At 37.1% G+C, this 16270-nt stretch overlaps 1 protein-coding gene across 2 annotated transcripts; it reads left to right on the top strand.

The window, feature by feature from the left end:
* The first annotated feature begins 7709 nt into the window (after positions 1-7709).
* On the top strand, positions 7710-13169 carry cela1.1.L (chymotrypsin like elastase 1, gene 1 L homeolog). 2 transcript variants are annotated; one of them, NM_001086308.2, is given in 8 exon segments: positions 7759-7816; positions 9394-9482; positions 9747-9847; positions 10487-10612; positions 11216-11352; positions 11710-11855; positions 12261-12410; positions 12643-13169. In NM_001086308.2, coding segments are annotated over 8 exon segments (798 nt in total). In that variant the 5' UTR covers positions 7759-7776; the 3' UTR covers positions 12652-13169.
* Positions 13170-16270: the final 3101 nt, after the last annotated feature.

Below are 16270 nucleotides of genomic sequence, written 5' to 3'. Positions count from 1 at the left end.
GAATCCTTCACTCGAGCTTGTTGAATTGGCCCCTAAAACTTACCAATAGGTCATGTCGACGTTTTTTTGCTGAGAGGTTTGTTTTTGTAAGTTATTGTTCGTTGAAGTTCCTAAACCTGACTGTTTTGCCAACCTGACTGTCCCATCTCAGCCTGTCAGTTACAGTTTCTAATGCTAACAGACTCCTGCTGCACAAATATGGCAGCCCCCTCATACAGGGACATGGGGGATCAGACAGATAATGTAAAAGCTTTGTGTAAATACTTTATGACAAAGTTATAAGTAGCTTTCAAAGGCAATATTATGATAGATGCAAAAAAGAGTTTAATTATCTCTGGTGTCAGTATCTCTTTAATTCTTCTTAAATCCAACCCAGGCTTAATCTGGATTTATTTTCAGTAAGGTATTTTGGAATATCTCTCAATATCATTTGGAAAAGTTTCCTGGTACTAGCGTACTAAACCACTCTTAAAGAATAAGATGTGCTTGTTTGGCAATTACACCAATATAGAAACTCTTTAAAAAGCTGTAATCACACAGATAATATAAATTAACAATAAAAATGGTCTTCATTAGACCGTTGGATTGCAGATTTTAGTTGTTTGGTGGTGCCATATATTTTTGTAGTAAAGTAACTGACTTTGTTTTAAAGTGTTTTATTGCATACACTGCTCTTTTTATTTTTACATTTGTGCCAAATTATTTCTGCCTTCGGGTCAGTGGTTACCACTGCAGGTTTGCAAAACTTAAATAAATGTAAATATGAGCAAATAGTTTAACAACTATTTCCGATGATGATTTTTTTCCGCCATTTAACAAGAAGTTGCTGCAAAGATTGAACCAGTGTCTATGAAGGCAGATTTATAACATTTTTAAATTCAAGTTCAAATTCGCTGTGAACAGGAAAAACGTGATAAATTAATTAGTGGAAAAAACTAGAATTAACATAAATCACATTGTTCCGTTCATTTTTTTTTTATTCAACTGTTTAAAAAAACTTGAAAAAGAAAATTGCTTGATTGTTGAAAATCCACCTCCCAAACGTTATCATTTAAAATTTCAAGATTTTTTTCAACTGGTTTCAAATCTGAGTTCGAAAAACTTGAATTCAAAAAATTTGAGATTTGAGAACGCTTATTACCAAGTTTTTGTAGATTGCATCGAAAACCACATTGTTTCATTCATTTTTACCAATTCTGAAAATAAAATGCTTTAAATGTTCAAATATATCTTGCATTGCCTTCTATCCAGGTTTGATAAAATAAATGTAATGTTTCTGAGATCTCTGTATTCTTGCTTTGCGGGCTCTCAAGAAACCCATTCTCCTCCAGATCAAGGTCTGCCAGTAGCCAAAAAATTTAGACAAAAGACAGAGCCAGTGCGCCACAGCTCAGAAATAGACAATGACAAAAAAATGATAACATAGTGTAGTATTTCTCAAAGAATAAAGACACACCCTTAAATCTTCTCTCTATCAAATGACATGGTGTAGGTTTCACAGTAACCCTGCTTTACTTTCACCAAGTGTGATCCCTTTATTCCAATCTGGGTAAATTATCTGAAAATGACGTGTGAATTATAGGCACCTCAGGGAGTGAAGGTGGGTACTTACAGACATTTGTTATAAAGTTAGACTGCCTCCGTTCCAAATATGCACTAATCGCAGGAACTAGAGGACAGCTACGCTCCAATAGTATTGTTAAAGAAGAAGTAAACCCTAAAAATGAATGTGGCTAAAAATGCCATATTTTCAGGCACGTTTCAGGGGCTGCTGCCGCCTGAGGCAGCAGCCCCAATGCTGCATCGCTAGTGCAGTGAGCGCTATTGCGCTCGCTGCGCTAGAAGAGCCGAATTTCCGTTTTAAAAAACGGAAATTCGGCTCTTAAAGTTACCAGAGGCGGCTTTTTGCCGCCCCTGGTAACTGGCCGCTCCGTGCCGCCGGAGGCAAGATTCTCACCTTGCCTCATGGCCGGAGCGGCCCTGCATATTTTATATACTACACTTACTGCACCAGCCTAAAGTTTCAGCTTGTCAATAGCAGCAATGATCCAGGACTTCAAACTTGTCACAGGGGAAAAGGAAAGTGTCTGTGACACTCACATGCTCAGTGGGCTCTGAGCAGCTGTTGAGAAGCTAAGCTTAGGGGTCGTCACTACTTATCCAGCAGAAAATGAGGTTGGTCTGTAATATAAGATGATGCTACAGGGCTGATTATTAAATTCTGATGCTAGTTGCACTAGTTTTCTGTGCTGCTATGTAGTAATTATCTGTATTAATTACTAATCAGCCTTATATTGTGCCATTTCTATTATATGTGTTCTGTATATTGTGAGTGGGTCCCTGTAAGTGTAGTATATAAAATATGGCATTTTAAGCCACATTTTTAGGGTGTACTTCTCCTTTAAGTGTGTTTGTCAGGTGGGAGATAGATATGGTCCAGGGGAGCCTGTTTTCTTATATGCCTTTTTGGGGCCCTGAGTTATCTGCTGATAAAACAGATTTATTCACAAGAGTAACAAATGCCTAAATGGGATCTATTATCCGGAAACCCTTTATCCAAAAGGTTCTGAATTGCTGAAATGCTCTCTCCAATAGGGGGTTATTTATTAAAGTCTGAATGCCAAAAACTCAAAAGATTTATTACAGATGAATCAGAATCCGAAAATCCAGCATCTCAGACCTGCCGAGGTTGTATATAAGTGAATGGGAGAAGTAGCGAAGATATCCTGATCTGTGATGGGTTTCGAAGATTTTGTGTAAAAATTTGAAAAAAATCAAATTTGTTTGGCAGAAAATCCGAAAAATTCTTACAATTCAAATTTTCGGACATTTTCACCATTTTTTCACATTTTTCCCCGAACTGGAATTTGTACGGAAAATAACCTGTACGGATTTGGTTGCAGGATATTTAAGAAAATAATGAGATAAATTCAGATTGTGATAAATAACCCCCAAAGACTCCATTTTTTCAAAATAATCCAGATTTATAAAAGGATTTCCTTTTTCTCTGTAGTAATAAGACAGTAGCTTGTACATGACCCAAACTAAGATATAATTAATCCTCATTGGAAGCAAAAACCAGCCTATTGGGTTTATGTAATGTTTACATGATTTTCTAGAAGACCTAAGGTATGAAGATCCTAATTACGGAAAGATCTGTTATCCGGAAAACCCCAGGTTCTGAGCATTCTGGGTCCCATACCTGTACCTACTGTACATCAGTAAGGGTCACAAAACAGTGACCATCATAGTAAAGGGCAAGATACGGCACACCTTTCAGCATTAAGGTAGGGAGTGCCTTCAAGATCACTGGAAGGCTATATATCCAACACAGTTTCAGGCCATGTCTGGTCTAAATATAATTTAAGAGAAATCTGGCTCTCGCCATATATATACTGATGGCTCGTTCGTAACTTCTCTATACACTAAACCCACCGATAAAAATAATCTAGTAAAGTGTACTAATTTTCATCCTCCAGGGCTTCTTAGAGGTTTACCCAGGAGTCAGTTATTACACGTGAGATGCATTACTTCCTCAGATGAGTTGTTTGAAACAGAAGCTTCAAAGATGGTGAATACATTTGCAGATAAAGGGTATGATACTGACACTACTGTCTACTAATGAGGAGGTGAGATTGATACCTAGAAACCAAACGTTAAAGAGAAGAGCCAGTAATAATAAGGAGTCAGCACGTATCCCTTTCATTACTTCCTTTGATTCAAATGCCAAAGTATGTAGGAACGTCATCTTAAAATATTGGGGGATCTAGAAGGCGGACCCCAAATTTGTGCATCTGTTCCAGTTACTGCCCCTCTTCTCGTATAGGAGAGGGAGGAATATAGGTGATCTTATTCAACCTAAGGTAACTCCTAAACGAGACGTTTATCACTCACTTAAAGCTAATGGCATGTTTCCTTGTAGAAATTGTGGGCATTGCAGTGGCATCATACGTGGTGACGGGGTGATGCATACATCGTTGGGTACCAAACACAAGTTTAAAGGCTTTTTTACATGTGACACCTCCAACGTAATTTATTGCATTAAATGCCCATGTGACATGGCGTATATTGGCCAAACCACGAGACTCAAAAAAAAAAAAAACACGGCTACATGAACACAATTCATAAGAAATTACAAACCAATAATTCCCCAGGCCTTGCCTTTTGATCAATCCAAAACAGATAAAACCAAGGAGAAAAAGGAGAAATAAGAAATGTTATTGGCTAGATATTTCTTTACCCATGGCCACCGGGTGGCGCAATTACGACAGCAAGTATTGGAAAAAGTGTTTCCTAAACAAGGGCAAGATATTAAAAAGCTTTTACATCAGAGGGAATGTTATTGGATATGGCGTTTGCAATCCAGTCAACCTAAAGGACTGAATGAGGAATTTAACCTGTCGTGCCTTTTATAAAATATTACAATTAAACAGATTGTCCCCTTTTTTTTTTACAGGTGAAACATTGTTCTGCAGATTTTGACAGGGAAAGATTTTGAAGGCCTCCCTTTCCTCTTTTGGCAGGGTAAGATCCGTGAACTATATAGTACGTAGATTGTTCTTACTTCTTGTGTCCTACAGTTTTTTGTATACAAAGGATTCTTTGTATAAAATGTTTTTACCATGTACTATTTTCCTTTTTGATTCTAGGTAACCTGAATCGTTTGGTTTTTTTTCCGAAAAAAAAAAAATTCTATTTTTTTTCTTTGGTATCACATGACCTTGGACTAACACTTTATTGGACATTCACTTAATTGGACTTTAATTGAGCTTCATTTGCATTAACCAATCACCATCATTGCACCTCTTTATATGTTTTTTGCACTTTACATCCTTATGCTTGATAAAGGGGCCTGACCCTGAAACGTTGCACTGCTATACCGCAATAAACGTGCAAGGTGTTCCTTGCTTGCATCAGTTCTGTGTGCCTCTGGATTGCTTGACTTCTAAATATAGTTTATTCAGGAATAAGAATGTACAGGAAATACATTGAATAGTATTGCAATGTAGCTCATTTGTACCAGTATCAAACAGCTAGGAGACAGCGAGGGAAATTAATGTTAATCGATTTCTGAAACTGGTTTAACCTCTTTGCTCCATCCCCTCTCTTATCTAAGGAACCTTACCAGTTACAGTATCCATAACTTATCATGACCTGGGGAGTTATTTTAATTTCTGTGAGTGGAAATAACTTGGCACACAAAAACTATTTACATAGCAAATATCTGCACAGCAGGTGGTGGTACTCATTCACAAATGGCTTTGTAGGGCCGCTAAAATGTTCCTGTTCAATTGTAATTATAATGTGGGAATAATTATGCTGCCATATTTTATGATCCAGCTATTAGAAAACGTAGGAACTCTAAAGAAAGTTTCATTTAGTGACCCTTTTGCTCTTGGTTGCTATTTTGTATAATGTCTGCTTCCTTTTCCAGACTTACATGACAGTCAGTCCTGCTCTTGAGTGCTGACATTTTGTTATGTAGCATCTTTCATTTTAAATTTTTCTTACATTCAAGCGTACAGAAAGAAACCTGTTGCTTCAAGATGCTGAAAATTCTTGTCTAGTTATTACTTTGTATGCTACAACCCTGCCTGTAAACTGCCCTCCTACTAGCTTCCGTTTTAAGGAGCTTATGTTTTCACAAAATGTATATAGCCATTGTAGTTATGGTAAACTTGGATTAGCACAATGAAAAAAGACAGGACTTGGTTCAACAATCATTTCATTCTTGCCTGGACCTGCAGAGATATTCTATTTGGTATGTGCTTTCACACCATGCATGTATTCAATGCTACAGACAGGTAGTAAACCATATACCACATGCATTTTTTATATTAGGAAGTACAGCACACTATAATGTATGGTATCAAAAAAACCCAGAGCAACCCCCAAGGTCCTGATCTCTGCTCACCCTTCTGCCTATAGCAGCCATAGCAACACTTCGCCAGGCGAGAATTCGCTCAGACAACACTAATTTACTAAAATGCGTCCAGGGTGCCGAATGCTGGGAAATTACATGGGCAATGCAAGCAAATGAAAGCAAAGATGCACTAGTGTTCAATTCTGCCTAGTGCAACTTCATAAGAGGTCTTCGGTCAGGCTAATTTGCATACGACGGAAAATTTAAAGTTGAATGGACGTATATGTTGCAGCAAATACATTACATTACACAAGTCCAGGGAACCTTAATAAAGAAAATAGAGTTGTTATACTGCCCTACACATGAGCCCACTGTATAATTAATGTTCCAAATGTTAGAAAATGGAGGGGGGAACCCGGTTACCGAAAAAGATTTTAAGGACTTTTGCAGGCTGTCACTCTGAAAAAAGAAAAGGACACCAGTATTTTTTGGACAGAAACTTTTTCCACTAAAAAATATGATGTAAGTAACAGAAAAATGAAGAAGTTCTATGCACTCCATTGCACTTCACCTGGTCTGGTGAAGGCAAGTCTGGGGAAAGAGGTATTGTTCAGTAAAATGCGCATCTTTGTGAATTTGCGGAGTAACGTCCATTCACTAGAATGAAAATTTGCCTGGCGATAGAGTGCAAATCACCGCTAGCGTCTATCTCCTTCCAGTGGCGTAACTAGATATTACTGGGCCCCACAGCAAATTATTTTTCAGGCCCCCAAAATGTTTAGAGGTTGACTTGTTTCTCCAATATTTATTGAAATTGTATATGAATTAGGGCCTCATGGGGCCCCTATACCTCCTGCCCCCCCCCCCTGCAGCCGCAGGGTCTGCTTCCTCTATAGTTACGCCCCTGTCTCCTTCGCTAGCGAAGTAACGCCTGCACCCGTTAGTAAATCAACTAATTTCCTGAAAACGGTAACGCTGGTAAATCTTTGCCAGCATTAGTCACTTCGCCCTTTAGTAAATCTGCCCCATAGCCTTATGCCACATTTAACCTTTCTACCCTAAAGTATTTCAACCATAAAAGAAAAGCTAATTTCCTCAGGAGGCAAAACTGTTCCCTAAAATGTCAACAACAAGAGTATCTGTCATCATTTCAATCCTTGTTAGTGCTTGGTCCTGGTTAAGGAGCTTCTATTGGCAATCATTCTCATAGTATGACATACAAGTATAAGCATAATACATTCTATATTCTGGAACACCGTGCATAAAATATAAGCTTGCATCAGATCAACCCTGGTCCTACTGATATATTCTGGCATCTGATAAGTTTATCTGTCCCGCTAGAGGTAAATAAAAATATCTGAATCATATTCCTCCTTTATTAATCTACTACCACTACTCTGATTCCCGACATCTGACTGTAACCAACTTTCTTTTGTTTTTTTCCATAAGAACACATCTGGGTCTGTTATCAGGAAACCCCTTTATCCAAACAGGCTTTACCATTGCTGATAGTGTAAGGCTAATAGATCCGATACATTTATAAAATTGTTTTAAAGTGCTTCAGTTTCAGTACATGTAAAGCATGATGTTTAAAATTACAGAAATACACCACATCTAGAAGAAAATACAGGTCCCAGGTTTTCTGGATACTGGATCCCATACCCCATACAATAAAGCTGGGCTATTAGTAAATCTAATTGTACAGTATACAAACCATATGTAATCTTTTTTCAGATAGTCGTGTCCTTGCCCTACAAATACTTATATTTACTGTTCCATTTCCAGCAATACTACTTTTGTCACCCAGTACACCTGCACAGTCTAAAGTTGTTCCCACATATTTTTCTTGCTGCCTTCAGAGAACTAAATAAAAAGGGTCTCTTGGATACAATTGTACCTGACACTAAAGCACGATGTTGAGACTGCTGGTACTCGCTGTATTGGTCCTTGGTGGTAAGACTTACTACATTCTAATACTATGTGAACACCTTATTGGGAGTTTTTCTCTAGCCACTGTATGCCCATTATTTTACTGCCAGTATTATAAAATTATAATCTTAATATGCTGTAGTATCAAGAATATTCAGTGTGCAACGGGTACATAGGGTAGAAAAAGATGAATCTCTCCCTATACAGGATAACCAACTAAACTTCATGGAACCTGATAAATACCTAAACTCCAGGGAAAGAAACAAACTGCCCATTAAATTAACAGTTCTAGGGTTCCCCTGCACCTCTTAAATGGAGGTAATGGATATTGTAAAATATTTCTTATAAAACCTTATTAACTAATCTCTCTAGTAATAGATATTTAAATGCCTGGCACTTTACAATTCTAGTATATTTATGAATTTTTTTAGAATATCAATCTAGTAAAAGCACTTTGTTTATAAGTATTGGTACTTCCTAATGAATTTTGGTCATTTTTAATTCAATTTATTTGAGCCTAATCATGAATTGTCAATGAACTGATTGTCATTTTTAATCGGGCAACAGTCATTGGATATATGCACTAATTGGCACTTTCTATTTCTATTTAATATTTATGAATTGGCTTGGGAATTAATTGGTTTGGGAAGTGATCGCTTTTTACTTAAAATTGTTGATAAACTAACTGATTAGGCACGCACTGCACTTTAATTTAACCACTTATCCTATTGGAAGGGAATTAATTTATCACTAGATATTAATTTAATCATTACATACGGGGTATTTTCTATTTCTAGCAATAACAAAGAGAAATCAAATGGCACTCACCAAACAAAATGTGCTGAATTTTTATGATTTATTCAGATCTCTGCACAATGTTTCAGGGGATCAACCCCCTTTCTCAAGTGCTCAAGTACTTTTCTATTTCTAATTTTATAAAACCTGTAACATAGTTACACTGTGTGTAGTTGTGGTCAATCCTCTGTTTATAGACCAGTAAATATGTTTTATAGGGAGACCTTGATTTTATTCTTACATCACTATTATAATTATTTTCAGAATTATTTTAAGTGTTTGGCTGCTGTTAACTTATCTTGTGTGCACTGTACCTTACTGATGAATGAGCCCCAGATTGTCTAAAACATGTATTGGTATTGAATCTTTTAATCAGGAATTTTTGTTCATTTTAAATATTTTATATAAACAGATGCCTTAAAGTTTACATCTAATAACTAAAGTATATAACAGTACTTGAATATATGATGTCAATCAGCTCCTACTATCACTGTATCTGACCTTCAGGAAAGGCTTCCCATCTGTTGTTTTTGGTCCCTTTAATGTTAATTCCCAGACTTTGGGGCTGATCCCCAGAGCAGCACGTGGCTGACCTACACTGAGGGATGTTTATAGTGAGAATTTTGGAGGTTCTCCTAGATTCTCCTGGAAGCAGAACCGAATGGTTAATTAGAAGAAAATGTATTTTCTACCCTAGATATATTAGGCTCGTCCATAGGGTTGATATATTTGTTTTTTTGCAAATATAAAACAATTTGTGTGTAAGTTTAAAATGTTGTGTCATTTTGTCTCCTTTTTAACTGCAGGACATTGTTCTGGAAACCTCCGCTTCCTGGAGGATAATTCTCGTGTGGTAGGAGGAACTAATGCTTCCCCAAATTCTTGGCCATGGCAGGTCAGTGATGGCATTGGGTGCATTGGGTTAACTAATGTTATAAACCATACATTAAACAAATGGTTATCCTATCCACTGTTTCCTGGCCGGTTTTACTAATAAAAATGCTGGGCCAGGGAATTTGCATTTATCCCTTTTATCTATTATTGATCAGTTTGCAGCCAGGTCAGTTGCAATTCCATTATTGTTGACCATGTTGTGCTCCCACGTCCCTCCCTTAATCCCTTTGTATTTTTGACACTATCATGTTATTTCCATCTCCAGATCTCACTCCAGATCCAATCTGGCAGCGGCTATTCCCACACTTGTGGAGGCTCCTTGATCCGCCCCGACAGAGTCCTGACTGCCGCTCACTGCGTGGACAGGTAACATAGATACAGCTCTCTTGGTAACCCCCAATAGATTCTATGTATTCTATTCATTCTGCTAAGATGCTGACTGTTGGTAATTGTGTTGGTACTTGCAAATTGTCACAGTATATTTCATTGTCATAAAGTATATGCTTATTTCTATACTGCAGCATATACTGGCCAGGGATCTAAAAGTTTTTATTAGTTATTCACCTGCCTGCAAGTCTATAAAATAGCCAGTATCAGCATAATTATCTGGGTCTGGGATTCATCATGCTTTATTTGAATTAACAAAATCACTTTCCGCATAAGACCCGCAAATGCAGACTTTTATTGTGGATATTTCTATATACTGTATATGTGTGTATATATATATATATATATATATATATATATATATATATATATATATATATATATATATATATATATATATATATAAAATTCAGCGATATGTGCTGAATTAATGTACTTCTCGGCTATTTGTATAAAAGTTTCTACAGTTTGCAAGAAATTCCAAAAATGATTACAAATGTGCTGTAAGCAAAATAAACTAGGAATTAATAACGCCTACTGAGTGCAAATGGTTTAATATTAATTTGACATCAGCACAATAGTAACAATAATGTTACTCTCTTCTACTCTTGGGGAAAGGGCCGGACCATTCCGTGTCATACTGGGTGAGCACAATCTGAGTGTGAACGATGGCTCCGAGCAGATCATTGCTGTTTCTAAAATTGTGAAGCACGTCAACTGGAACCCAAGCAGTGTTGCAGCTGGGTAAGAAAGATATTTTTATTATTGAAAATGTTTTTAATGTTTACCAAGTTAAACAAGCAGGCATTTTAAAGATTTTTAAATCATATAGAACGTAGACCTGAAATTGTATGAGCAGCTCCATCCCACAATCATTAATTCCTTTTAACTAGTTTGTAAGATGTAGGAAAACAGAATAGGCAATTTACTACTTGAATTTTAGAGGGGGTTTGTAGACTTTACTAAATATAGTAAGAAAAATACTTGTTCTAATTCCTAATGTGGGAAAATATGTCTCCTGATATTTACTATTATCGGTCAATTGCCAATAATACTTATTTAATATACCAGTTTTTTATTTGTGAAAGGCACAACAAAAGGTTTCTTAGCCAACAAAAAAGATGACCTTTGGCAACTTTATTATTCAATATCATTATCACGTTGTGGCAAACATGCATCAGTTTTGACCATAACTGATAATGTTTTTTCTCCAATTTCTTATATGAAAGAAAATCCCTGATTGAATACCAAAACAATCATTAATAGATTGCACAGCCCTCAGCTTTAGATTTATATTGAACTGTCTCCTAAAAGCAACTGACCTTGTTTTTATTTCCTAAACTGCAGGTTTGACATTGCTGTGCTCCATCTGGCCTCCAGCGCCTCCTTGAACAGTAAAGTGCAACTGGCTGCACTCCCCAGTAATGGAGTTATTCTGGCTCATAATTCCCCTTGTATCATTACTGGATGGGGCAGGACTGTCAGTAAGTTTATCTTAGCTATAAGAAGGGTATTCACCCTCTTACCTATCTATCTATCTATCTATCTATCTATCTATCTATCTATCTATCTATCTATCTATCTATCTATCTATCTGACTTGGCTATTTACACACACACACACACACACACTCAGAGAGAGGAGCTTGCTTTTCTGTCCATATATCTGTGCGTGGCTCTTGGAGGGTGGACCTTTCATTACCTCTCCCATCTATTACATCTTTCTTTCTTACCCTTACTTCCCATACTCACTATAGTACATCCATCAAGAGAAGGACTTAGATTGGATTTATATGTCTCTCATTAAAATACCCATGAGAACAATGATGTCTCTTCTTGCAGCCAATGGACCACTTCCCGCCATCTTGCAGCAGGCCCCTCTGCCTTCAGTAGCCCATGCAACTTGCTCTACCTCTTCCTACTGGGGAAGCACAGTCAAGACCTCCATGGTGTGCGCTGGTGGTGATGGAGTTACTGCTGGATGCAATGTAAGATCACTAGCTTTGCGCTTTCTCAACAAGCATCAGAGTATAATCTTTTTATGACTGCAATAGAATACAGGAAGGCGGGTGGCTGGGAAGCCATTTTTTTTTGAAAATATATCAACAGGAGTCCTGTGAATAGCCCTGTAAAAACATGGAAATGTCAGCAGCAGTTTAAATAACGAAGACGTTGGATGTATAGGGTTCCCCCTTTAACCCCACCTATTTATAGAGCCGCCCTTGTTACATTCTTTTACAATTGTGGAGTGATTTATGCAGTGGAATTAAATGTTTTAATTCAGATAGTTGAAATACAACACATAGCCATGTCTTACAGATAAAGGCTGTAGGTTGGAAACCCCTTTATATGCTAGAATATGTGAGCAACCCTTTTATCTCCTCCCATTACAGGGAGATTCTGGTGGTCCCCTCAACTGTCCTAACAATGGCATCTATGAAGTTCATGGCATTGCCAGTTTTGTGTCCTCCCTGGGATGTAATGCTTACCTGAAGCCCACCGTGTTCACAAGAGTCTCTGCTTACATCGACTGGATCAACAATGTAAGTTATTAGGGAAATGCCCTGTCAGACCTGGAGGTTTAGTGTGGGTATGGGTACGTGTGTATGCTTGTGTTTGGGTTTTCTGTATGGGAAGTAAATGCTCTGCTTGTAATAGACGGTTCTGAGATGGACAATCTTTCCTACTATTGCTATTGGTATCTGATTAGTTGCTCCGCTGAGTAAAGAACAGTTTCATCTCCTAATACACACTCCATGTGATTTTATTTTTCAGAACATCTAAGCAGGACACAGCAGTCACAACACTGAGAAGTAGAACTGCAGCTATTCCTGAAATCAGATATTTCACTATTATTTCATGTTGCATATAAAACCTAATTAAATTAATTGATCACAGTTTCCTCTGTATCTGTGTGTGTTTACTGTTCCTTCTCTGACTAAGAATTGTAGATCTTGGCACCAAGGATTCTTTATGAACTTTTCAGCACTACTGTGTTGTGGGTCAGTTGCCCAACATACAGCATGTACAGTGCACAGATTCAGTTCCTATGATGACGGTATCCAGTAATGGATATTTAAAGTTTTGGCAGTCTGGGCTCCATACAAACATGGCAGATGTATCTGGCCTGTAGGCCGTCAGCTGGGCATCTCTTCTTTGTTGGAAAGAAAAGGCTGTGTTTTTTTACATTTATTTTTAAATAATTATAAATTGTGACCCTATAGTTTAGACAAGGAATAAATCCTTTATATGAACCGTGTCTATTAATAAAAGAACACTAAGGGGGTTATTTACTAAACTCCGAATGCAAAAATGGCGAAAAATTTGTAATTTTTTTTTTAAATAAAACTAGACTTTTAAAAAATCACGAACTTTTCGGAATTTATTAAACCCCGAGGATGGAAAAGTCCAAATCAGAAAATCCGGCATCTCAGACCTGTCGAAGTTGCATATAAGTCAATGGGAGAAGTCCCAATGATTTTTTTAATGTGTGCTGGGTTCCGTGCAATACCCCGAGGTTTTCAGAGTTTTCAGGTAAAAAGCATACGAAACCTGAGTTTTTGGGTGAAAAATCCGAAAAAATTTGAAAATCATATTTTTTCCCGCAAAGCAAATTTTTGGGAAAACGTAAAAAACCAGAGCAGTTTTGATTGTAGTTTGTAGCAGAAAATGTTGAGATAAAATCGATAAATCACCCCCTATGAAATAGTGTGCATGAAAAAATTCCATCTACTCCCCAAACTCTCCATGCTGTTCTAACCCCACTACTGAAGGAGCAGACGTGGGTATATATACCGGGGCAGTGGGCCAGGTCAGGTGTAAATTGCCTTAGGGCTGGTAGGATCAGAAAAATCGTGTGTATATATTTATATATATATATGTGGTGGATACTGTACCCTGAATATACACTTTCATGGAAAATACATCTTCCAAGAAGTCCAGTTGAACGACATGATACGCACCATGTTTGCTATCACTTTGAGTCTAAAAGCGGTTGTGAATGGACCAATAAAGACAGCTGATTCAGCTCCTTAGTTGAAAGCTTAGTGACCTGTGTACAAGGTCCTCAGAAGCACCTACCAAATCCAGCCAAATCATGCAGGAATATAATCGGCAAACAGGGACGACATTGACATTGATGTGGCCCTTCCAGACTGGACTCCATAGGACCTCATTATGATCCAAATGTTAGCCCATGGGCCAAACAATTGTATTACCCTGATTTGGTTGGTGACCAAATTGGATAAACATCTTAAAGTATATGCCCAGCTTTGCAGAAAAGATAAATGGATCTGTGAAGGAAACAATTTACAAGAATTATGGCATTGTCTGAATATAATAAAATGAACTATTTGACAATGGAAATGAAATATTAATAGGGTAACTATTCATTGAGTTGCATGTTATTTTGCAGAATAATAAGTTAAGTACAGATAGATATTATAATCAAACTGAAAAGAATATCATACTACTTTTTTCTGGCTTTATCCACTAGAGGTCTCTGGAGGAGTCCCTAAGAGCTCAAGGATGCAGTATAACTGCTGAGAAATAAATAACAAAATCTGATAAAAGAGATTTAAAAAGGGAGAAATTATTTAGGAGCAATTAGGTGGTGGCACACACGGACAGAATAACATTCTAGAATTTAAATCAGTAGATACACACACACAAAAGGAGATACAATTGTTAAAACGTATTGAAGGGGCATTAGCCCTTGTGAAGGGATTTACATTCACACTCTACTACTTGCACTGTATGTCCCCAAATGTGATTTATGCTCTAAAATACCTGGATGGCTTTATTTCTATGTAAAACCAGCTACAAGACAAACAAGAATGATATTGACAATAAAGCACAGTGCATTCTTTTAAATCTAAACTAGAGCACAATGAAAGAGAGAAACGTACAGTATAACAGAGACAGTAGGTTATAGAGACCTTGTGCAGAGCGGGAATAAATGTGAAAAAAGTTTTATTACAGAGACAAGTGATTTAGATCCAGGGAGCACAATATGGTATTTATAGAAATGTAACTTTATACCAGTCTTCTAGCAGATGTTGACTGGTTGGGTTATTGAAAGGATCAAGTATAACTAAAGTAATAAATCCTAACTAGTTTTGTTTACCCAAGCTGTATGGACTTCTGCTTTGCACATAAGTATTCTACTTCGTTCTTATAACACCATTATGCTCAATATGCAGTACTTCCTGTTGGACACAATAAACACATTAATAAATAAATACTACAGGTATGGGATGCGTTATCTGGAAACCCCTTATCCAGAAAGCTACGAATTATGGAAAGGCTGTCTCCCATAGACTCCATTTTATCCAAATAATCCAAATGTTTAAAAATGATTTCCTTTTTCTCTGTAATAATAAAACAGTAGTTTGTACTTGATCCCAACTAAGATATAATTAATCCCTATTGGAGGCAAAATCAGCCTATTGGGTTTATTTAATGTTTAAATGATTTTCTAGTAGATTTAGGGGCAGATGTATCAAGGGTCGAATTTCGAAGGGTTAAATCCCTCGAAATTCGACTGGGGAATACAATCGAATAGGGCGAATATTCGCCCAGCGAATAGTCGAGCGATCGAATATTCGATCGAAGGATTTTCATTCGATCGAATGATCGATCAAATACCTTTTTATTCGATCAAAAACTTAGAAAAAAAGCCTATGAGACTTTCCCATAGGCTTTTAAAGCAATTCGGTAGGTTTAATCTGGCGAAGTAGGCAGTCGAATGATTTTTAAAAGAGACAGTACTTCGACTGTCGAATGGGCGACTATCGCAGCTTTTTTTCGCTCAATCTATTTGAATCATTCTACTCAGGCGAATTTACGCCAATTCGATAGTCGAGGAGCACAAAATGCCTTGAAATTCGAGTTTTTTTCCTAACTCTATTCATTCACCCGAGCTTAGTGAATGTGCCCCTTAATGTATGAAGATTCAAATCACGGAAAGATCCGTTATCCAGAAAACCCCAGGTCCCGAGTGTTCTGGATAACAGTCCCATAACTATATTTGTAGGTATGCATTTATATCTCGTACAAGTGCAAATCCAATTTGAATTTAAATTAAGCTTAATTAGTACTGGGGGTATTTACACACTAACCTATAAAAAATTATTTTCTGTCTTGTAGTAGACTAAGTATGGGTACTTGGGTATATATGAGACATTAAATAGTATTTTGTAAGAGCACTTATTAAGAGAATACAAGAAAACTGCAACAGTTATTAAATCTACTTGATATCACCTATTGTAGCAATTTTTATTAACAATATTGAAAAGGGGCTATTCTTTCACTCAGGGCGAGTATTCGTTTTTTGTCGCTTACTAATTATAAAGACTCCCATTTGCTGGCTGATCCTCTGGCCATATCAGTTATTTGTTCTTAA

This window comes from Xenopus laevis, chromosome 2L, assembly GCF_017654675.1.
Source record: "Xenopus laevis strain J_2021 chromosome 2L, Xenopus_laevis_v10.1, whole genome shotgun sequence".
NCBI lineage: Eukaryota > Metazoa > Chordata > Amphibia > Anura > Pipidae > Xenopus > Xenopus laevis.
This window is presented reverse-complemented; position numbering and strand designations above follow the sequence as displayed.